We start from the raw sequence: 23,878 nt of genomic DNA, 5'->3' as shown, positions 1-23,878 counted from the left end.
ACATTTGCTCACATCCAATAGCACTCTTTGATATATTATCATGTGCGTGTTGAGTTCAGAGCTTGCAGGGATTGTGTGAATTTACAGCACCTCAAAATTACAGCAGAACTATTTGCAGTAGAGCAGTGTCTGTCTCCAAAAAGCAGCGCAGTGCCAGGAGCCAAGTGGTAAAAGTGAATTCTTTATTCAATAAACATCACCCAAGGAGGTGTGCAATCTCCTATGTGTTTGACACAATATCCTTTAACAAGGAGTAAAACTCCTTGTTAAAGGACATTGTGTCTGAAACACGTAGGAGGTTGCACACCCCCTTGGGTGATGTTTATTGAATAAAGAGTTCACTTTTACCACCTGGCTCCGGCCTTTCGCTGCTTCCTTTCTTGCTACAGGATATCTGCATCAGCAGCTGGACACCAGCAGACTAATGGGAGTCGCAAGGCGTGGGTAATATTTATCCCAAGATTTTTTTTTCTTTGAAGATTGTCCATTACTCACAATATTTCATAAGACTCATTAATTCCAGTATTTATCATGTTTTCTCCAATGAGACATCAAGTTGATTCATTATCACTTTTGAGTGCTCCCTTCAGGAGATGTGATATTCATGCATTACTGGTTACTCACTCAGCACTCCCACTCCATACTAGAGCTATACTTTTGAGTCCTATATACAATAATTTATGGCTTGTGATTTTCCTATTCATTGGGAGCACCAACTCTATACATATTCAGTCTCCAAGAATGTCCTTACTGCTCCTATTGTCTTAGTCCCTCACAAAGTGGTCATATTGCCATTTTTAGCTCATGTCACACGTAGACATTTGTAAACAGAAATACCAAGTAAGAACATCCTTCTAGGAATATGGCATTTTTATAACATGAATCAATTACAGATCCCATACTTTGTCAGGCAGACCTGTAAAAAGTATTTAGATATTTGCTTAGACTAGCTTTAATCTTGTTAGGCCGAGACATGGCGATTGATTTCCTGTAGCCCTTTCTGTGATGTCAGAATCAAGCAAGACTTTTATACATGCAACTGTTACAGTTTACAAACTGTTCTAGCTAAATTAACCTCTTGCATAACGTTCTACAAGCAGAGCAATGTAGAAGCAGAAATCTGTCAGGAAGTATTTAGTTTGCATCCATTAAACACAACATTGTTAGTAGTGCAAAATATTTGATCGCTCCAGCAGTAATGTTTAATCTGTACATTCTGATTTCTAATTCTGCCATTGGAAGCTGGACACTACATTAAATATTTATTTAGACATTGGTTAAGCTCTGGCTATAATAAATCTACATGTTAAAGCAAACCAGCAAAAGTCCAGGACAAGCCTTTGTAATCATGGACTAGCAAGGTTTGATAAATACTGAGAAGCAATTAAATGTGGCAGTTGAACTAAGTTATGATATTGCAACAGAGCAGAAGGGCAAGCTGCATGAAATACAACAGTACATATTGCCTAACAGTTTGATAAACCGGTAGATTGTTGTGATGGCCTGGTGACCAACAAACTGCACTGATATTTCACTCATAACACCAGCATATTGTCAGAATCAAGTCAAAAGTGAAGCCTAGCCCTCACTGCAGACCTACAAACTGGCTGGCAGCAAAGTATATCCTTATGTACATTATTACCGGCAATGATTGTGATGTTGCATTCTAGTTAAAATACAAAAGTCTAATTTGGTCACATTTTTCATTAAGACTGAAACATTTATTTTCACATGGGGAACACTTGAGGATAGTGGCACTGATAGTTTCTAACTTGCTAAGCTAGTGGAGTCATTTACATTAAGGTGTATAGTTCCCCAATGAGTGCCAGGGGGTAAAACAATGTGCCTGTGTAAACTGTCTTAACACTCCAGTTACTTTCATTAGCAATCATTAAAGATCAAAGGGAAACAATGTACTTTCCACACTGGTAAGTCTTTAAATGCCTTTTAATATAAAAATACACATTCAGCTCAGTCCATCTGTCAGATACGGTGTCTGCTCCTGTAAAACAAAAGGCAAATGAGAATTACAACACTAAAAATACCTACATGCTATTTGTCAAAACAGGTGGCTGGGTGCATATTGCTCTGCATTCTAGCAGTAAAGAGGCTGAACTCATGCAATACCCAATGATACAGAACACACCCATTTCAAGGCTCACACATCGTACACAAAGTGTTAATTTGTATTTGATTCAAGTCAAATATCCCTTACTGAGGAATAAGGGTCTCTCCATTGAAGTAAATTGCAAGGATTTAATTTTGTGGAAAAAGTGTTTCTCACCATTTAATACTTAACCTATTAAGTTCTATATATTTATTGCCTCAATACAAACCTTGCCATTTGCTCACTTCTTCAAAGCTTGTTCTGATCAGCTCAGACAGGAGAACATGGTCATGTTATAAGCCTGCAAGAACAGTGAGATTTTAAAAATCTAGGATACGAGTTGATTTTAATTACAGGAAGAGAGGTATAATAATTTTTAACCATTTAAAGAGAATCCAACATTTTTTTCACAGGATTGAAGCAGGGGTCTCCAGAGCTGAACCCCTTTAATGTAAGCTCCTGTGTCCTCCTGGTTCTGGAGGTACTAAACTCTGTAGTGGGTGCAGGTAGCCACTCAAGGGTTCACATTATGGACGATTTTCACAGCTCCCGGGCCAATAGGAAGCTTTGACATCACTTGGTGCGGCTTCTTATTGGCCCTTGTGAGAGCTTTAAACTGCAGCAGATAGCACTCCCTTCAGCGGTAAGGGCGCCATTAAAGCAACAAGTACAGCATACGCACAAAGGATAAATACATGCAATTAATCATGTAACATCGTAGCACATCTACGACTTCGAGAACTCTATGGGCCTATTTTCTTTTACTCCATCCTTATAAGTGGCCTTTTTATGACCAGCGAGCAAGTACTAGCCATCATGGCACAGGAGAGAATATAAAGCAGCAGCATGTTTTAGAAATGCAGCACAGAACTAAAAATGCTTGTGATGAGATACACTTACCTTACATGTAACCAATGCAGCCAATATCACGTAACACCCAGTTTCAATGCCTAAAGGATAACAGAGCAAGTTAGTCTAGAAAACTAGAAACAAGTCTGCAGGAAAGTTACATCTACTGAAAATAAACTGTTCGAGTGAACTTCAAAGCATGTGGAGATTAAACACATTGCCAACAGTCACCATTTGCAAAACAAAAAAACAACCCCAGTGCTACTAGTGTCAAGTTGCAAATCAAGGTATATGTAACACTGTCCCATCAACACCTTTAAGCATATGCTCATTTGGCATCATACATCTGCAGAGAATGTATTTTCTGCTGCAGCCCTAGCTGACACTGATTGCAATGTTTGAAAGTTATTATAAATGCACATTAAGTGCCACGGTATAAGCAACAAAGACTGGGAAGACCATTCTGAGCTTTAAATTAACATCCCATATGTGCTACAAGCCAAAGTGGTTGTGAGGAAGAGGAAAGCACAGCTACCTCTCGGAATGGGACATTTGGTCATGACCTAATTGCCGCCGCCACTTTGCTGTGACTCAACACGCTGTCACAGCCGATCTGCCGCTTCTAAGGCAAGTTTAATTGCGGTTATGGGCAAGGTGTTAATTTAAGGGATTTTAGCGGTGAGGGCAGTGCGTTTTATGGTAAGGGCTTAAGGAAGGGGATTTAGGCACTTACCCTTGGCGGCAAAGTTGCTGGTGGCAGGCAGTGCGAGTTGCAGCAAAGCAACGGCCATTTGGTCGCGTCAAACTGGCCGCGACCAATTGTCCTAGACCGGCTACCGCCATCACTGTTTGTCATGATACTGCTGCCTGCACAGGGTGTATTTTAGCAGTGTCACTAAAGCGGACATGCAGATCACTATTATGTGGAGAACATGCTCCATGTGCTACTTCATGGGGGTAAATACCGAGTCATTCAAAAGACTAAGAACCAGCTTTTCCATGTCATCCCTCCCCCACATTATCTGCTTAAAGATACAGTCCCCCAAATCATTTTCCTAGGAGGAAAAAAAAAAAAAAAAAACCCTTCCCATTCTGTGTGTAGCAGTCCCCATATTACCTCAAGCGGGGAAATTGCAGACATTTAAAGGGGTAAAAAATTACAAATTTACAAGTCACCAATAAATTGAAAGAAAAAAGTAAGTTACAAGGCTAGTGTATTTTATGAACAGAGGGACTGAATCTTTAGAGCAGTATACATATTCTGACACCACACTTCTGAACAGTTTGTATTACACAAATACTTAAATAAAGTGTCCCAGAACACAATGCAGCACTTTACCTCCTACCAAATACAAATGTTCGTTTTTGACCTGAAGTCGGATAACAGACTATTGTCACTGCATCTCATTTGTTCTTTACATTACTTCTGTAAGGTACTAGAGCAATGCAAGCGTTCAGCAGTTCAATAGGCTTCATGCACCTACAGGCTTCTAGAGAGAAACCCTTGGCCAGAGTTTTCAGCCGTGATCTATGCCATTCACAATTGTGTTACATAATGGAATACAAGCGAAACAGGTCAGGTTTCAGCAATGTGCAATGGTCAAGACAGCCAAGCACATGCCAGCAAATAATGCAAGTGATCACTAATCCTGAATGTGCAAGGAAGCCTTACAAAAAACATACCAAACCTAGTGACAACACGCAAGTCTCGATGTGTTCACAACACAAGAAGCATAAACTCAGACATCTATGTACAACCAAATACTGTATGTAAGCAGTTTAGAACTTACAGTCAATCTAGGTATGGGGTTTATGTGGCTGCTTTAAGACTAGTCCGTTAGTGGCTTACAAGCAGATAAGTAGTAAGAAACAGTCATCTCACGTTTAACACAAACCTGCTTGCAAACAGTTCGATTATTTATATTATGAGTCACTCCACCCCCCCCCCCCCCCATTCAAGACGAGTTCAGTACAAAGTTCAACCCATCAATTTAATTTTTTTTATACATAGTCAGACTAAATGTAATAGTTTTACCCAGGTATTTAAAGCTGCAGTTCAAGCAATATCCTACTTTTGTTTTTAATAAATCAGTTCTATGCAAAAATAAAAAATAAAAAAAATGTTAAGACTTTTAATGTATTCTAATGTAGCAAGCATTTTTGTTTCTATAGCAGCCATTTACAAAGTCCCATACCCTGCCTCTTCTGATACAGGCTCTAGCACACCCCTTTTGGCCTCTCTCCAGCAGTGTACTAATTGTATCTAGTGATTGCCTGGCCATATGATCTTCCACAGGACTTGAAATCCTGGGTACTCTTTTGCAGCACAGTGATTTAAAGAACCAGCGAGCCAAATCTTCAGCGATAGACTACAGGAGAACAGATTGATCGGCAATTTAGCTAATCACTTGTCAAGTGTGCAGATTGTATTGATACACATTGAATGTATTTTAATTGGCAGCTTGAACTGTAGCTTTAAGTGAATATTGTGTTTATTGAAACCCAATTTAGATCAGCTACTGGACAATTCTACAACTCAACTGAGTGTAATGTGCTGCACTGTAAAGTTTCTAATGCAAGAGGAAATTCTATTTTCACCAACTCTACAAGTTTGTCCAGTGCAGCCTAACATCACGCATTTAACACTGAAAAAAGTAGACACTTATTCTGAATGAGTCTTCCTACTGGAACACACATTCTGGCATCATGTAGAAGCAGAATTGGTTAATAAAAAAAAAAAATTCTATAGATATCTATAGCACAGAATTAAGAACGAAGGTGAAGATAAAGATCACTTCTCACGAAAGATTTCCAGGCAGCATTCACAGTGCTGTTGGAAGTAACCCCATCATGTGAATTACTGCTGACATCACTTCCCACACCTTAATCACAAGTAGAGAACACCATGAGGTCACAAGTCACCAAAGCATAGGTTTCAAAACTAACGTAATATCCCGGGCATCTCTGGTGCATTAGAAACACACAGACATCACACTGCAGGCAAGAAGCCGCAGTGTAATGCAGTACAAAGCAATCGCACGCCGCTCCTAAAATAGTCATTACTAATAGTTATTTTTGCTGCTGCCAGGATGACAGAAGTCATTATATATAGACACAAATTTAAGTGCTGCATTGTAATCCCATCAACAGAAATGTGATGTCAGAATAACAGTATTACACAGTAAGTCACCAAGGTAGAGGATATTGCTTGTTTACCTACCTGGACGCAGTCAGCAATGAGCATCTTGGAGCAAGCAGGATTACTACATCCGGGATCCTACAGTCCATTGGTAGCATTATGTTCCTCAAAGTTACGCACTGCAGAAATGCTGGCTAAAAGGCGGCCACTAAGATTGTAAAGTGTAATTGAAGTCGCCAAAACTCCAGTAAAACAAATACAATAAAACTTCCCACAGCTATCTGGCTGCCACAATAAAGTCTTAGTCATCACATACTATACTGCCTGGATGCAGATGGAGGACAGACCAACAAAGGATTGTTTACTTAGAAAAAAAACTAAATTGCTAGAACTTGCAAGTTATACTACAGAAACATTCACACACAATTGAATGTTTAAGTTTGAAAATAGAAAATTTATCTTTAATGGTTAAATAGTTCTTCTTTTTATATTGGCAATGTTTAGTTTTAAACAAGCTTCCAATCAGTTCAGCAGTTAAATTTGCCTGTTGAAACTCTAAAAGAAATAACACTTTAGTGCAAAGGTTTGACTTGTGACAGCACATCCAGGCTTCAGGGCATTACTTTAAGCCATTTCAAACATCCCGGCACCATTTCAGAACTGTTACCAAATCATTCACTAGTCCGACCAAATATTAAATGAGTGAATTATAGGTTAAACTAAAATATGCTATTTTCCCATCCCAGCCATTTTAAACTAGGATAAAGCCAAATTGGCAAGTGTGCGGAAAATTCTCCAGGAAGATTGTGGACATAGAAATGGGACTCAAAATTGCTTGAAAATAAACTGTAAATAAACAGTCTAAAAGGACAAAACTACAGACCATTGTGTTGTCAGTTTGGTTACTTCAAAGTTAGTGGCCATATTGGGATTGGAGGAATTTAGATTTATCATAGGTTCTCTTAAATGGAACAAGTGTTGATTATTTTATTACAATTAAATTACTGTTTGAGCATAAGGATGTTTATGCAGCTCCAAAACCCAATAACACTAATTTACTCTACTAAAAAATATAGTGGACCCATTATAATCTGACATTAGCTAGAACAAATGGTTCTTTACACAATTAGATAGTTTTGTTCATACAAGTTCAGAAATGTTTATACTCCAACCACCCAATGTAGTTATCTTGAAATGCAAAAACAAATTACAACTTTGCAATTCTTCACATGCCTTAGCCAAACAAAGGTTATCCCCCACCCATTCAACATTACACCTAGATCAACCGTTTTGGGCAAAGTATAGGAATATTACTATATATTAATTTGTTTCTGGCACCAGCTACATGGAACGCAAAGGATATTTGCTTCTAACTGGTCCTTAAACTCATTGCATTGTACCCACTTGAGTGCAGTGGGGATTTATCCTTCGATGTTTAAGTGCAAAACGAAATACGGAATTCATTTCTTAGAGTTCAAAGTGGAGTTCAATAAACTGACTATTTACTCCGCTTCCACTGATGAAAGCACAGCTGCCGTTAAGCTTTGACATTTTAAACTTTAAAGTATAATACTGCATTCTAATGGAGTTAAAACATTTAGCTCTTCATTGCATGATTTGATAATTACAACTAAAAAAAAAAACAAAGAAACAGGTTAAATTAGTCCCTATAATTTTATCCCACACTTCACAACCCCCTAAACAGATTGGGCAAAAATAAATGGCACGATACCTAGTCTTACACAATACGCTGACTTAAATACTGAAGCTATCCAAACATGTTGAAGCGGTGTTGCTTTAAAATAAGGATTTTGTGGACTTGCATAAATCAAGTTGTCCCATGGCATCAAACTGCACAGAAATGTTTAATATAGTTTGAATTTAATACGGTTTCACAAAGGCACCACTTAAAATTGCAGCAATTTACCAGGGAGCTGTAAAATTATCAGTAAGGGATCAAGTGAGGTGTAAGTGGCTTATACAATAAAATGCAGTAGTGTCGATTCTGCACGTGACTGGGAGTTTACGTGCAGCAGTGCCAAATCAGCACCATTGCTCTACTGAATAAGCAAGGTATTTACAATGGTCAATAACAACCATGTAGACTAGAAAGGCTATTATCTACTTAAAAATTTTAACGTACTGAATCTTAATCCTATAATACTAAAAATAAATACATTCATTGCTGTTAAAAACATTCAATGAATTGATCTTTTATAAATTGGTACCTGGCACCAAGGAATCGAGGCAAATGGGCAAAAAACAGCACTTGTTTTATGCAAGAACTCACTTTAAACATGATTCCACCTATGCTATATCCCACAAACGTACAAAAACACGGAACCCAAGTAATGGTCCATACACTGGCCTGCTATTGTTACACATCCCAACACAATAAGTTTCACATTTTTTTATATATTTTTTTTTTTATTATTTAGAAGTTAATACAACCCATTACAAGGACAGTTTCATGGAGCTTCTGTTTAGGCCACAAAATGCACAAGTAGACAGGGAGGTTTAAAGGATAAATAGTCTCAACCTGGAACTTAAGTCCATTGTGAGGTCGAAGACCCAAATGCTTAACCTTTATACAGGAGCAGAAGTTTAAAGCTTGGTTTGATTACCATCTGCACAATACCAGCAAACTGCTACCACTTGCTTTGGCTGCACATAAAAACACTAATACACACTGTGCCTAGCCCAAACGGCCATAAAGTCTGCCCACTGAATGACATTTCACTGATCACAATATAATTCATGCCAAGGTCTCACCAAGCAATTCAGTGTCTTTAATGTGAAGTTGGTCTGCAGCTTAGAGTTATTTTCCAGCCAACTGGTTGGATAATTAACTGGAAAAGTTTAAGAGCACTCTGTAGCCATCAACTGTATTTCAAGCACAGTAAAAGAAATGGTATGGGGAATTCAGTGCAGCACAAAGTACACTGCCATAAAAACATTAAGGGGATGTGGAAGGGCGCTTTGCAAAACAGACGTTATCAAACACTGCATTATTAAACTTTTCCAAACTGGCTTCACAAATACTGGGACAAGCAACTGAGCATTCATTAAAAAAAAAATTTAAAAAAAAAAAGTCTTACTAAAATGCAAGAATTAAAAAAAAAAATGTTTACTACCAAAAAAAAGTGAATGTTGGGAACAGAGACTTGAGGTTCCTAGAACCTTGGCTTTTTGTTTGGGCCTTCATACTCCTCTCTCCCCCTTCCATACCCGCCACTTGCCACCACTGCAGCAGCAGCCGCAGCGGCGGCAGCGGCAGCAGCAGGCACAGATCCCATCCCTCTGGAAGCCTGGGCATTGGGAGTCCCTGCATTCCCCTGGCCAAAGCGATCATTGCGCTATTGGAACAGAATCCATTCATTACAGAAGATGATGTCCGTGTGTGTATAGTAAGTATTTTAGAAGGGTCCCGCAGTCAAGGTTCGTCGATACAATCACCATTGAGCCGATCCACAGGTACCAGGAACATAGAAAGGAAAAAAGGGTAATTTGCAAATTAGTTAAGTATCACACATGCCATTAGGTATGCTCCCACTTGACAATGACATCTGTTTCAAAGAACAGTCTTAATGCTGCGCTAAAAAAATAGCACAGATTTAAAAGACTAATTCAAAGAATAAACCAAGTTTGTATGGTTTCATTAGATTAACAGCTGCAATTTCACCGATTAAAAATAAAACAATCAAATTTCCTGAGGATAATTAAGAAATAAGCTATACTTTAAGGTCTACCTCTGGTTACCTAGTTGTAATGTACAGAAGAGTCAAATATTCTGACACCAAGTACACAGGCATCCTAAAAAATAAAAAAATAAAAATAAAAAATCAAAATCTGTTATTTCTGGCATTACACTTGAGTCGGACTCCTTTGCATCATTAAAAGTATTATGGCCCTACAAACAAATATCCCAAGGATATTCTAAAAGGGAAGTTTATGGCCCTATGAGTTCATTATCATTCCAGTAATCTAAAAGGAAACGCATGGCCCTGTAGTTTTGATTTCATTTCAAACACGATCTAAAAAGGAAACGCATGTCCCTGGAGATTCAGAATGATACAGCATGTTACATTCAGAGAATTGTGGGGACTGCAAACCAGAATTCGTTTTAGGCTCATGGACTAGGTGAGGCTATTACTGTAGAAAGCGTTGTTACTATATCTACTAAACTATACACTTCACTACTTGAGGGTATTGACAAAGGTAACCAAACAATCTGGACACTGAAATGTTTTGATATTACACAGCCAAGCACTATATATTGGATAAGCATACTGGAGGCCACTCTGACAGTGTTACACACCAAACATGTACTAATCTTACAGGGAATGGGGATTTAAAAGTATGATAACACCATTTGTTTAGCTCCACATTTGCACATGTAATAACAATGGCACGGAGTGTTTAATATCCACCAGAAGCTATATGCTTAGTTAGGGTTGGGTCAAATGGTAGAACGACAATGGTAGTACGTAAATACACTGGGTCAATTTGGCAGGTCTGCATTAAAACTGAAATCTGCCAAATTCAATCTTAATCTTTTTTTGGCATAATGACCAAGAATGTGTTGCAGGCCTATGACAACTGAATGTTAACAGATTTGTTTATGTTTGAAATGAGGTAGGAGCTAGCTTGCAGATGAAAATAAAGTCTAAACGGTGGTGGTCTATATCAGAAAGTTGCCAGTTAACTTTAAGTATGCAGTGTGCGCCACAAATTAAACAAGAAGCACTGCTAAGATATGAGAAGGCCCCAACCCCAAAATCTAATAACGGACATTGCGTGGAGCATCAAACCTAGATTTTTCAACCCTTATGTTTAAATTACATGAAGTAGTGAATACGGAACACCCAGAATGAGAACATTACGGAGTTGATAACCACACAGGTAACAGCCCTACCTTTTGTAAGTACAATTCCATATAATCAATTCATGTTGATATTGTGCAACAGATATCCATGTCAAATGAATGGATTTGAAAATATTTATGGGTCAACTATTGTTTTGAAGGTCACAGAAGCATTCAGAGAATTCTAGTTCATAGCTTCACACTCGCCAACAAAAAGCAACACAATCTTGTATTTGACATTGGGCATTTCAGACAGGACAGATTTGATACGCCAGTAAGTTAAAAGGTGTTAGGAGAGTGATTATACAGCAGCTAATAAGGAACTGGTGCTTTTTAAATATGACTGACCGGCAAGATAATTTCTAAAGTTGTTATAGTAAAGATATGTCCAATATCAATAACACTAGTTACCATGGTATTACAATTGGCTCATCCTGTGATTAGATTTAAGACAGGGATATGGAATCTAAATCTGCCATGCAAAGTATTACAAAGCAATGGCAAGACATTAAAAAACAGTGAGTCAAGGAAAATGTCAACAAAATTGCTCGCACTTATTACATTTGCTGACCTCTTAGTGGCAAATGAATAACAAAATGCATATTGTGAGAACCAAATATTTTTTTCTATATAAAACTGAATGGAGGCTTAACCATTGCAGAACTGACAAGGCAGTGTAAAGATTACTTGTATTTCTAGACACTCACGAAAAGTAAACTGTTTTAAATAGAAATGGAATCCAAGGCTACAAGTCAAACATGTCTCAGCTGTGTATTTACTACTGCTATCGAGCTGCAAACGGATACATTACCATGTCGCCTCCCATCATGGATGCACTAATAGCTGCTTGTGGGACCCCAGGGCTGCCCTCATAGCTCATCCCACTTCCTCCTATAGGGTACTTCTGATTTGCAGCACCATATGGATCTGAAAGGAAAAACCAAGCCCTTCAAGTAAATGAAGCACCAGAGTAAACTCAAAGTACAGAACTAAGAAAGGTGCACTTTACCTCCCATGGTCATAGGATTTGCACTCATCCGCATCTCTCGTTCTCTCTATATAAAAGAAAAAGGCACCAATAAGTAAATCTAGGTTTTGCAAGTTACCTGGAAAGCTTATGACTTGTAGGTGCCTGTTAAGGCAAACACTAGAAAATTGAACATTGAGTACTTACTGGGTCCATGTAACCTATGCGATAACCCTCTTCTCTCTGGCGCCTCATCTGTTCCTCAACTTCACGCTGACGGAGCATCATGTCTTCCTCACGTCTACGGCGATCCTCATCCTGTCTGCTTACAGAATTGAGACAATTACTTAACTTACAAGAATTACAATTTTACAGTACACCGATACAGAACTGTATTTCCTCTAAAGCACAAATTATTCACCTGCATAATAACCATTACTTAAGCCGCAGCCATTTTTTTTTTAAATGGTCACAAGTCCACTAATATCTCAGGAATGTAACAAGTATGCAAATCTCAGGAGCATTAAAAAAGTTGAAATGCTATGAACAGCATTTGAGGGAACGGCAAGCACCACAAACACACACCTCAATTGCATTTCCTTGCGCTTCTGCATCTCCTGGTTGTGAATCTCCTCCATGCGTCTCAGCTCTTCTTGACGTCTCATCAAGTCTACAAGAAAAGAAATTTGTTAGAATTGCGAGGGACTATTTCATTTTAAAACCATGACATTACTCCACAATAAGATATTAACTGGACTTATTTTAAGCATTAGAAGACCCTTAAGTCCTTGCCAGGAGGTAGCTTAGTGTTGTTACAAGACCTGGTGCATTCAGCAACCCAGATTTTGAACAGCATTGTCATACAAGTTCTGTATCTCAACTACAAGACATCTCCAGCATGCATTGTCGTACCCAAACAAAATATGGCCTTGAGCAATGTTTCTTAACCAGGGTTCCTAGGAACACTTGGGTTCCCCCCCAGGCATCCCTCAAGGGTACAAATACTTCAAAAAGTTCCACGCTCTGGCTGTCTTGAATCTTCTTAAGATCAAAAAATCCTTTTTCGGCCGTGTTGGAGCCCTCCCCCCCCCAAACGCTCCTAAATGAGGTCTCCCGACAGGAAACCCCAGAGACAAACACCCCAAGCATTACTATACACTTAAATCCCAATGTATAAGTAGTAATACAAATATGCATACTGTAATTAAAATTGTAATTAATAAAAGGTCTGAAACAGGCCACAATATGACAACACGCGATTCCAACACCGCTATAGTGACAGTGTGCACACTTATTATAAACATAGCACAACCATGCACACAAGACTCTGAGGTCCCGAATACCTCCGGACTAGTAAAATGCACCTAATCGTAATAGAATGCCACCGCTGGGCAATAGAACAGAAAGTGGGAGGCAGTACTGCCAGTACTATTGCCCAGAGGTGGCATTCTATTACGATTAGGTGCATTTTACTAGTCTGGAGGTATTCGGGACCTTAAGAGTCTTGTGTATAGAAAATCTTGATCCCGTGGGGTCCGGTGGCGGAGCACAGCTGCACAAGCAAAGGGGGCTGCAACCAGTGTGAAGGCTAAAAAAGTTTTATTAGGTGGTCATAGGAAACAAGTAAACTCTAACGCGTTTCGGGACCTGTGTCCCTTTGACAAAGGGACACAGGTCCCGAAACGCGTTAGAGTTTACTTGTTTCCTATGACCACCTAATAAAACTTTTTTAGCCTTCACACTGGTTGCAGCCCCCTTTGCTTGTGCAGCTGTGCTCCGCCACCGGACCCCACGGGATCAAGATTTTCTTATCAACACTGGGCGTGATGCACGCAACTACCTAGGACTGGGCTGCTGCTTACAAAAGTGAGTTCTCAGTGATTATACATTATTTCACACCTGTTTTACTAGGGACACATTAGACTTATATGGTATATATATGAATCTGTGTTCGTTCTTCAGTATCACATGTACCAGTATATCACTTCAATTATCCTGTGAGTCCACAGCAGCATTCATGCATGCCCAGATACCTTGAGTTAATCACATATGCCTGACTCCTATACATATACATAGGATTGCTGAGCCCCTCACATAGGGATTATATCCCTGACTTACCACTTGAGTCTTGTGTATATGTTTATTACATGGTTGTGCTATATGTGTTTATATACAGTGTGCACATTGTCACTAAAGCGGTGTTGGAACCGTGTGTCATGTCATATTGTGGTCTGTTTCAGACCAATTAATTACATTTTGAATTACGGTACGCTTATTTTGAATATTTGTATTACTATTTATCCATTGGGATTTGAGTGTATAGTAATCCTTGGTGCACGCTTTGTTTTTATCCCTCAAGGGTACGTATTCCTGCAATTTTCAGGTCATTTGAAAATTGTACGAAATACAGAATAATTTACAATGCATTGGATCTCAGACCCGCTATTAGAGAGCATTGGGGTTCCTCACAATTTCACATAGGGTTCCTTAACCAAAAAAGTTGGAAACCACTGGCCTACAGTACTGCACAAAATATCTTCTGGCAAGTTTACATAGAACAAAACCATTTGTACTCAGCAGTGAAATGTGTTATGTTCCCTCAGTCAATTCAAGTGAACAGGTGGGCTTGCACACAACTGAAGGGTTGAGAAAAACTAACCTTGACGCAATAGGTTGGCTTGATGCTCGTGATATGTATCTTCCATCTCACTTTCAAGCTTCTCCTTAGCTTCCTTCATGTTTTTATCCACTTGCTGTCTCTGCTGTTTCTCCATCTCATCCAGGGATTTCCACCTCTGGGAATATTCAAACTCAAAAGTGCCATGTTGAGCAAATCGAGGGGGGATCTCTCTCTCCCTGGAACAGGAAAGATGGGCGAGATTAAGAGACATGTACCTCTCAACGCTCCACTTATGTTTCCCATGTAAATCCATACACTGGCTTCCTATGCTTCTACATTTAAAAACTCACCTTGACATACAATTTCCCCCTCCAACCCTATGGGGACCAATTCACGCCATGCAACATTCCCACCCTCAATACTTAATGGGATCAGATGTCAGGCTGGACTATACGCAATTCTGAGATATACTCCATTCCACAATGAGCTGCCACTTATTTGTTGCAACATTGTCCCTCAGCCCATCTAGATTGTGAGCGCTCACAAGCAGGCCCTTATGACTTCATATCTATTTTTGTGCATGTTTGCCCTTACTTCTTATTTGTATAGAACGGTTAAAAATGATCAAATCTCTGTACCCCCATAGTACCGCGCAGCAGTTTATTGGTGCCTTAGGCCACGGGAGCGCAAACTTTTTGTGCTGCGCCCGTCTCTCGTGCCCCCTGCCTACCTTCATCCGCGTCAAATGACGCTGCGTGGACGTCAGGTCACATGGTGCCGCGGTGTTGCCATGGCGACGCAACACAGACGGCTGAATCCCAGTAAGTAAACAGTTGCAGGGGCCTCACGCGATCCCCCGGGATTTCATTTAAATGCCTGGGGGGAGAGCGCGGGGCCTCTGCAACTGCCCACACCCCCCCAGCACAGTCGCGCCCCCCCACTTTGCGCACCGCTGCCTTAGGATATGGCCCCAGTATCAGCCGCTGCACTAGCAGCGCGTGCATGTGAGAAAGCCCCGATCTGCGGTTGAGCTGCAAGAGATTGGGACGTGGGGGGCATGAAGGGGGCGCACCTATGACGGCTGGTTTGCCCTCTGGCTGAGCCGCAGCCAGCGCTACGTCGAAACCAGAAAAACAAATCTGGTATTTACAGAATGTGGTTGCGCATCGCGATCTCTCCTGGCACCATAGAGGGGCGGATATTGTTCCCTCTGCGGACGCTGTAGCGCGCAGCAGCCAACACTGGGGACGAGGCCCAAGGCCGCGCTTAGTGCCAGTGATACCACGGTCGCTGAAAATCAAATTGAAGTGACTTCCAGCGATCGCAACCAAGCTGTTGCGCGCTCCTACTATAAGCGCAAGCGACAGTCAATGCATTTGTTTTGATGTGACGGTGCGTCGCCGGGACAAAGCGCGGCCTAAGGCTACGGCCCCAGTGCACAGACTACAGCCGCGATCTGCAGGGGAGCTCTGGGATACGTATGGGGTCGTGGCCCTACCTGCCCTTCCATTGACCACCCGCCGAGCACGCGAAGACAAAATTCTTGTCTTCCCTGCCAGCGTACACGTCACAGCGCCTTGCGCTGGGGAACTGGCCGTACAAGTAAACAATGATAGTAATGCAACAGGCCGCAAGCAACATTATTGGAAGTCTAATGTGAACACAGCAAGGGGGACAGATAACATTACAATAGAATTGCGGGTATATTCTTACTTTTGGTACATATGATTTTTCTGAGCAAGTTTTTCAGGCAGCCCATCCTCGTTGTCAAACTGTTCAAGGGGCTCCACAATAACTGGCATTGGAGTACTAGAGATTTAAAAAACATGTTTTTAAATGAGCATATCAAGTAATTTAAAGCTGCAGACCAAGCAATATCCTACATGTACTTATCACAAATGTATTAAAAGAGTTTTTGGGGCACAGAACAAAGAATGACAAGGGGAAAATCAATCACAACATTACGAATGTGTGTTTTAATAAATGAGTTCTGTTCTTTGAGAAAATACATAAAACATTTCACAGCCATGCCACATTATTATAATGTAAGCATTTTGTTTCTATAGCAACCATTTACAAAGTCACATCCCCACCCTCTTCTGAAATGGGATCTGACACACCCCTTTGAGCCCTGCCCTTTTCCCTAGCAGTGCACCAATTGTATCTAGTGACTGCCTGGTCACAATATTCCCCACAGAACTTTGCATCTTTGGTCCTCTTCTGCTGTACTGGCAGCCATTTAGTGAACCCCAAGCCGAATCTTCGCTGATCGTTCGCATGAGAAAGGATCGATCAGCAACTTGGCTAATTACTTAGTGTGGATTGTACTGATGCACATATGGGGGAACTTTTATTTATTTTTTTAACGCAGCTTTTACTGCTTGCTGCTTTAATACCATGTCATCGTGACCAAATAAGGCCCGTGTCTGTTCCCTTAAAAAACCTGAAAATAAGCTCCATGTCCAAAAAAAAAAAAGTTGGTCTGCTTTAATTTAAAATGGTTTCCAGATGTGATATTTTGAAGAGCCCAAAGTATGTAACTGCCAGTACATGGCAAATCCTTCAGTTTAAAATCCCTCTGTAGTTTACATGGTAAAGGGAGAAGGAGTGGCTCAATTGAGTCAAGACGCCAACTAAATCAGGAAAATTTGGTTCATTCCCATTGTCAGCTCCATGTGAACTTGGGAAAGTCACTCTATGCCCCTGCGCCTCAGGCGCACACACAAAAAATAAACACTTTGTCAGGGCAGGGACAGTGTAAAATTCCAATGTGCTGCACACCACGCACTATACTGTAATTGAAGTGCTTTGAGTCCAGTTGGGAGAAAATCACTACATGAAATGGCTATTAAACAGCTGTTGCTTGGTGGAGTACAATGGGCTTAATCACTGAAGTTCTTATCCTAACCATCTCAGATAACATTCTTTGAAGTATGACACCAAATGAGGGTGTAACCATTGTTTGGGATTTGGACTCTTGGCAACATTTTAAAACCTGGTGAGAATGGAAGAACTAAAACGGTAGAAATCAGAGCCTCTACTACAGGGTATTGAAAAGTACATTGTTCTGTTATGGAGTGCAGAGAAATGTACTTACGTGGTCAAAAGTAAAACTCCATCATTGCATCTGTCAAAGGCTTTCCTGGCAGCTGGCTTAGAGGCAAATTCTACTATCCCCTTTCCTGTGGATCTTCCACGGTCATCAACAATAACCACAGCCCTTTCCACTGGACCAAACTGACTAAACGCCTCCTCCAGGAGCTCATTTGATACGAAGGGAGACAGGTTGCGAACAGAGAGAGCGGCCGCATGTGTTGCAAAACGGACACGAAGCTGTCTGCCTCTCATAGGGAAGTCATCAAGCTCTGCCTTGGCTATTTCTGCCAATGCCCTTGATTCCTGTAAAATCAAGTAAAAATTACCTTAATCCAAAATGACTTTGCAATCCAAAGTGTATTTAAGATAGACATGTTTAGGAGTAATGTCCCTTTTTACCCAAGTCGGATACCTAATAGGATATTAAGATCGTTTGTCAACCTGGTGAGTGGACACGTGGATGGTTTGATTTCCTGACTGCCCTGTGTCCTTAGCAAGTGTTTGCACAGTCAGAGCAGCTCAGGGACCAAGGGTAAAGAAAACATTTGATTGACAAAAACACTCCATTCAGAGGCCCATATGAAATGCTTTTTGTAATTAACTAGCCCCCCTCATCCCCCAAAAGAAATGTAACCAAATCATTTAGGGAAGCCAATAGCATCCAAGTGGGACCATCACCAATACATGAAATAAACACTGGAAATTAGCAAAGTACATTACAATAACCAAGCAAAAAACACTCACCAGTTTGATGAATCCAAATCCTTTGCTTTTATTGATGAAAACTTCACCCGGTTCTCCATATTTAGCAAACAGCTTTTTAAATTCTTCATCCGTGATATCAGTAGGGAGATTACCAACAAACAAACGGCAGCGCTGAGTGTATGTCTTCTCTCCGGGCCTTCTCAGGAGGGACAGTGTTGCCCTGACACCCTGTGTAAAAAAAAGTTTGTGTTAACCATTTCTGAACTATTATGATCAAGTGGATAAAACACTTCTTGCATTAACAGCTACTGCAGATTGACTGTGGCAAGATTAACAGGTTATGCGACCAACTACAAGTACCATAAAAGCAAATGCTGATTTTAAGTGTTTTATTAGCGAGAAGGAGCAGCTCTTAGATTGTAAGCTCTTCGGGGCAGGGATTTCCTTTCCCTATTGTCTGATTTTGCTGCACTTATTGTATTATTATAATTCCCTGTACTGTATTTGTGAAGCACCGAGTACACTTTTGGCGCTATATAAATAAAGGCATACAATAGTGAGTAAAGTCACTGACTGGCACCGATTTTGAAGCAGGGGAACCTGGTTCAATTCCCAGTGTCGACTCCTTGTGACCTTGGGCAAGTCACTTTATATCCATGTGCCTCAGGCACCAAAAACAGGTTGTAAGCTCCATGGGGCAGTGATCTGTGCCTGCAAAATGTTTATCTAAAGCACTACGTAAAACTTGTAGTGCTATACAAGAACATGCCATTAGTGTGATCTATAAAAGCAAGCACTACATAATCAGCCAAATTAACTATGAACAAACAGTTTACAAGACAGTCTAGCTTGTGTCACTCAAGCTGCCAAAACAATGCACATCCTAAAAATCTCCAATTAAATCCACTCTGCCAAGTGAGAAATGACAGGCCGTACATTCAGACAAGGCAGTGGGAAGGACAATGAACAATCCTCCAAACATTCACTGCTAGGCAGCAGTAGAATGTAAATTTACAGCCTCTAGGATGAGGCTTTTCAACTGGGGGATAAATGCAGACGCAAAGGGGCTGAGCCCTTGTATGGTCTGACAAATCCATTATAGTTGCTCAGGCAACAAAATGCAATATTTCACACATCATTTCTAAGCCATGGATGGTGCAGGTGTTATAAAAGCTTGCAGATTCTTTAAGTAGAATAATGTGTCTTGAAATATAGCCAAAATGTACGTGATTTGTGAACCTCTATTTAATTGAGCCGATTTGGCCCCTTCTGAAAACAAGTTGAAAAGCCCTGACCTACGGGAAAATTACACATTAATCTTACATTTTAGCACAAATTAACCAAACATTTAAATATTTAATTGTTCAGTACATCGCGTTAAACGTAGCAAATATTTTGAAAACGGCAGAAAAAATAAAAACCACATTTGTATAACTGGTTACAAGAAAATGTGAATCGGCTAAAGTCTCAATATGAATGTTTTGTAAATAAATACAAGAGAAAAAAAAATAAACGGAGTTAAAATGGCAGATAACGAGTCTGCATGAGCTCAGCTGATCACTACACCCATGTTTAGCAGAAGGGGGAGGTGTAATCCCAAAATGGAGTCTCCAGACAAAGGTAGGCACGGCCAGGGCCGCCATTTTAGGTGCTTCCTGCAACCCGTGAATAACCAAAGCCCCCCTCCCCCAGGGAGAACATCTGGAGCCCCATAGACAGCTGGCATGGATACCCCTTCTCCATACAGCAATATGCAATGCGTTATATAACTGACACGGCCGCAGGAATCCTACTAACCCTTTCACTGCCAGGACCGACCAGCACTGTACACAATGATATTCACCGGACAGAAAAGACAATTGCCTTCAAAACTACTGCCCGTATAGTCATTCTTACTAGTGATTGAGACTTACATACCACATAAAGATATATATATACACGCACGGATGGCTAGTAACCGTAACAGGCTAGTGTGTATATACACGGGATATATATGATATATATAACCCACGGAGGGTATAGTTCACACAGGGGAGTGTATATTAAATCAACGTGTATGATCGGAGTGGCCCCCGATCCAGCGCACTCCGCGCACACTCACCTCGTTCCAGCCATCGATGTCCTCGGGGGGCGCCTTTCCCACCTCGTGTCCGATCAGAGGCGTCGGCTGCTGCTGTTGCTGCGGGGGATGCTGCTGGAAGCGCGAGTGCTGCTGCCCCCCGCCACCGCCGTGGTGAGGACGTTTCTGCCCCCCCTGATGCTGCTGGTTAGGCCCAGACCATTGCCTCTGCTGCTGTTGCTGCTGTTGCTGAGGCGAGGCCTGGACAGGCTTGGTCGGTGGGGTGACCACTTTAGACTGTTGCGGTGGCTTCGGGGCCTGCTGCTGCGGAGGGGGCTGCTGCTGTTGCGGCTTTACCGGTTTCTGCGGCGCGGGCTGCTGGTTAGCGGGCTTGGGCGGCTGCGGAATGGGCTTGGGCTGTGGGGTGGCGGCCGGAGGCTGCGCTGGGGTCGGTGCGGCCTGTGGGGCGGGGGTCGGTGCGACGGGCGCTGCCGGCTGCGATGGCTGCGGAGTGGGTTTCGCCGCCTGCGGAGGGGTTTTCACCGGCTCCTGAGGGGGCGGTTGTTGCTGAGGTGGCGGTTGTTGCTGTGGTGGCGGTTGCTGCTGAGGTGGGCCGCGATTCTGCTCCATGTGCATGGAGCCACGGTAATTCGGCATCCCGCCTCCTCTGCCACCGTTCCCGCGGCGATACAGGCCCATTCCGCTGCCGCCTCCACCGCCGCCTACAACGCCGCCGCGGCCCCGGTAACGATCCCGGGACATCATTCACGAACCGAAAATAGCTGCTTGCGCAAGACGTATTAAGAACTTCGTCACCACAAAATGGCGGTCGACAGAGAGCGCTGCGGCTCCTTTGTCCTCTCTTTATATATGGGCGGTTTTGTCCCGCCTTCCGTGCGCGACGGGGTCGGCTGTCCAATGGGAACGCGCCGTCGAAGCGGTGCGCGGCTTCCTATTGGGTGGAGAAACTAATGGAGAAAGAGGGTGGGATGGACAGGAATGTGAACCAATAGGGAAAGGGTGAAATCAATGTGCAGTTCTGATTAGTGGATTTGTATCAGGGATTCTTTTAGTGAATAGTCTGTAGCTCAACACTAGCGCTGGACAATAGGGTCTTTGTGGGATAATGGATTCCAGTCACTAAGCAAAATACCCAGTTGCGTTACAGTGCCGAGGTACAATGGGTACTCTCTTTGATATCATGTGATTTTGTCCAGGATCACCATCAAATCTGATGCTATTTGCGAATCCTTACCATAATACAGCATACTAGTAGCTAGATCAGTGCTGATAGCCTGCATTGCTGTGTCTAAAATAACACACGCTGCCGGTGCTAGGTAATGAAGGTCCTGCTCCCAGGAGCTTACTATCTAACAGGCGGGGAGGAGAGTACTGAGAGAGAATGAGGTTGGTGGGTTAGAAAAGGCTGAAGACATGTTACCCAGTAAACAGCAGCTAGGTGTTATCATGAAGGCAAGAGGCGAAAGAAAATGAAACCTTTGTCATACAAGCTTACGAAGTGAGTTTATAAGGCATTTTATTCCATGAGCATATCCCTTGCCATCAACATATGTGTCCGGGCCCGATTGGCATCTAACTGCATTTTTCCCACAGTACCAACTCTGCACAGTGTAAGGCACCAACAACAAGTTTCACACTGCGTATGAAAGGCTCAGCCTTAATAATGTGATTGTCGTAAACATGGCCGCCAACAGAAATCATGGGGCCCAGGACAAATGAAAGGAGCAGGCGTGGTGACCGGGCAACTGGATTTGTCGAGGGGCACGGTCGGGCCCCCTGACTCACAGGGCCTGGGAGGCCAACCCCGGCAGACCCCCCCCTGTTGGCGGCCTGGTCGTAAATAACGTTGTCTGTATTAAAGTGAGATAATGATTTTTTTAGTCAATGTATCAAGGTAATGTGTTAGTTCATACACCAAGTGGGGAAGGGTCAGCCGGAGTGAAGGAGGAAATCCTTGAAGAAGCAAAACATTTGAAATGTTATGGGATTTAATAAAAATGTTTGCGTTTGCGCTTGTCAAGCACTCTTCCGTAGTTGGCTATTGCAGCTAGCCAAGTGCCTGCACACCTGCAGGCGATGTAGCGCGTTGACGGGGCAGCTAATTGTGGAGACAAAAAAAATCGTCTTTTCAGACGGCTGCCGTGTGACGTCAGCGTTACATGAGCTGGTTCAGCCAATGAGGGTGAACCAGCTTCGTCACGCCCCCAGCACTATGAGCAGGGATCGCTTGGGCTGCAGCCGCGCGGCACAGTAGGAGCACGCTCGCTAGCAAGCGGAGTGAGTGTATAATCTGTGCACAGTTCCCCAGCAGTGCAAGATCTTGTAACACTTTCCTGTTTGTGATAATTTGTTGCAACTATTCCCAGCAGTTTGAGCTGCAAACTTTAACAATAGTCAATGTTACTTTAGTAATATTCGGATACTTTGTAGCTGTTGAATTATACTGACTGATGGATTGATTGGAACTGAAAGGCAGCCATTTAGTTTGGCACACAATCAGGATGTTTACAGATTTAACAGGAGACCAAACGATTGCTAGCTTAGGTGAGATTGTAGAATTATACATTGTCACATGCTTTACATCTAGAAATAAGAGAAAAAAGGTGGGGGAATGTAGTATTGCTGCTTTGATATACCATGTGTAATGATGGCACATGGCCAGGAGCAGATCTACATATATCAACCCCCATGGACCAAAATCAGGGAGATTTGGACGTTCTGTGGCAAAAAATGTCATTTTAATGGAAAGTGCTGATTTTTCTCAGTGAGACTCCATTGAAGCCTATGAGATTTCTGGAAATCAGTGAGATTCCCAGAAAATCAGTGAGTAGACAGGTCTGGAATTATAGCTAAGGGAAGTCACCAGGGACGGACGGACAGACACACACAAACACACATGTCGGAGTGGCTATAAAAATTAGTGGTAGTGTATGTATGCTATTTAAAAAAAATGGTTTATTTAACATTGTGAAAAAGCTATTCTAACCATACTTTAGAAAGTAACCATACTTTATACCATATTCTAACCATTCTTTATACAGTATTTGTGCTCAGACAGTAGAAATGGAGAGAAGTTTCTTAAAGTAAATGCATTTTACTTCAATTGGAAGGTGGTACTATACATTTATTAGTCAAGAAAGTAGTTGTCCCAGTCTTTGTAATAGCTATCAATGGGAATTAAAAAGGCAGAGGCTGGTTTAAAGGAGAAGTTCCTCTGGGTTTTTCTTACTTGCATAGGAAGCAGGGGGTCTTCAGAGCTGAACTGCGTTCATTCCAGGTCCGGGCACCCCCTTCTTCCTGAGATACTTACAGGAGAAGATGCCATTCGTACTTCATGGAGGTTTAAAACCCTTGTGTTTCATGGTTCAATAGGAAGTCGCAACACATGACGTTGTGGCTTCCTACTGGCCCGCGAGACGCAAGAGATTTAAACCTCAATTTTCTTTCCACT

At 41.8% G+C, this 23,878-nt stretch overlaps 1 protein-coding gene and 1 long non-coding RNA gene across 5 annotated transcripts in view; one reads left to right on the top strand and one right to left on the bottom strand.

Annotated features, from left to right (window-relative positions):
- Nucleotides 1–1,929: 1,929 nt before the first annotated feature.
- Nucleotides 1,930–21,267, bottom strand: SFPQ (splicing factor proline and glutamine rich). Of its 4 annotated transcripts, XM_075604597.1 has the most exons (13): nucleotides 20,449–21,267; nucleotides 18,387–18,575; nucleotides 17,644–17,945; nucleotides 16,260–16,355; nucleotides 14,586–14,782; nucleotides 12,512–12,596; nucleotides 12,134–12,248; nucleotides 11,969–12,014; nucleotides 11,771–11,886; nucleotides 6,177–9,451; nucleotides 3,008–3,057; nucleotides 2,337–2,408; nucleotides 1,930–2,002 (listed from the first exon to the last, which is right to left on the bottom strand). In XM_075604597.1, exons 1-10 carry the CDS (start codon nucleotides 21,169–21,171, stop codon nucleotides 9,269–9,271), a joined length of 2,052 nt encoding a protein of 683 aa, XP_075460712.1. In that variant the 5' UTR covers nucleotides 21,172–21,267; the 3' UTR covers nucleotides 1,930–2,002; nucleotides 2,337–2,408; nucleotides 3,008–3,057; nucleotides 6,177–9,268. The 4 variants fall into 4 exon arrangements, with proteins under 4 accessions (XP_075460712.1, XP_075460711.1, XP_075460714.1 ...); XM_075604596.1 differs by having other exon boundaries at nucleotides 3,008–9,451; XM_075604599.1 differs by lacking the exon at nucleotides 6,177–9,451.
- Nucleotides 20,036–23,878, top strand: part of LOC142497158 (uncharacterized) — a 53,308-nt gene continuing 49,465 nt past the window's right edge. The window contains exon 1 of the long non-coding RNA XR_012802188.1: nucleotides 20,036–21,925. This is a non-coding gene — a long non-coding RNA (uncharacterized LOC142497158). The remainder of the gene's footprint in view (nucleotides 21,926–23,878) is intronic.

Source organism: Ascaphus truei, chromosome 6 (assembly GCF_040206685.1).
Source record: "Ascaphus truei isolate aAscTru1 chromosome 6, aAscTru1.hap1, whole genome shotgun sequence".
Taxonomy (NCBI): Eukaryota; Metazoa; Chordata; class Amphibia; order Anura; family Ascaphidae; genus Ascaphus; species Ascaphus truei.
The sequence above is the reverse complement of the archived record's forward strand: the minus strand, read 5'-3'. Positions and strand labels throughout refer to the sequence as shown.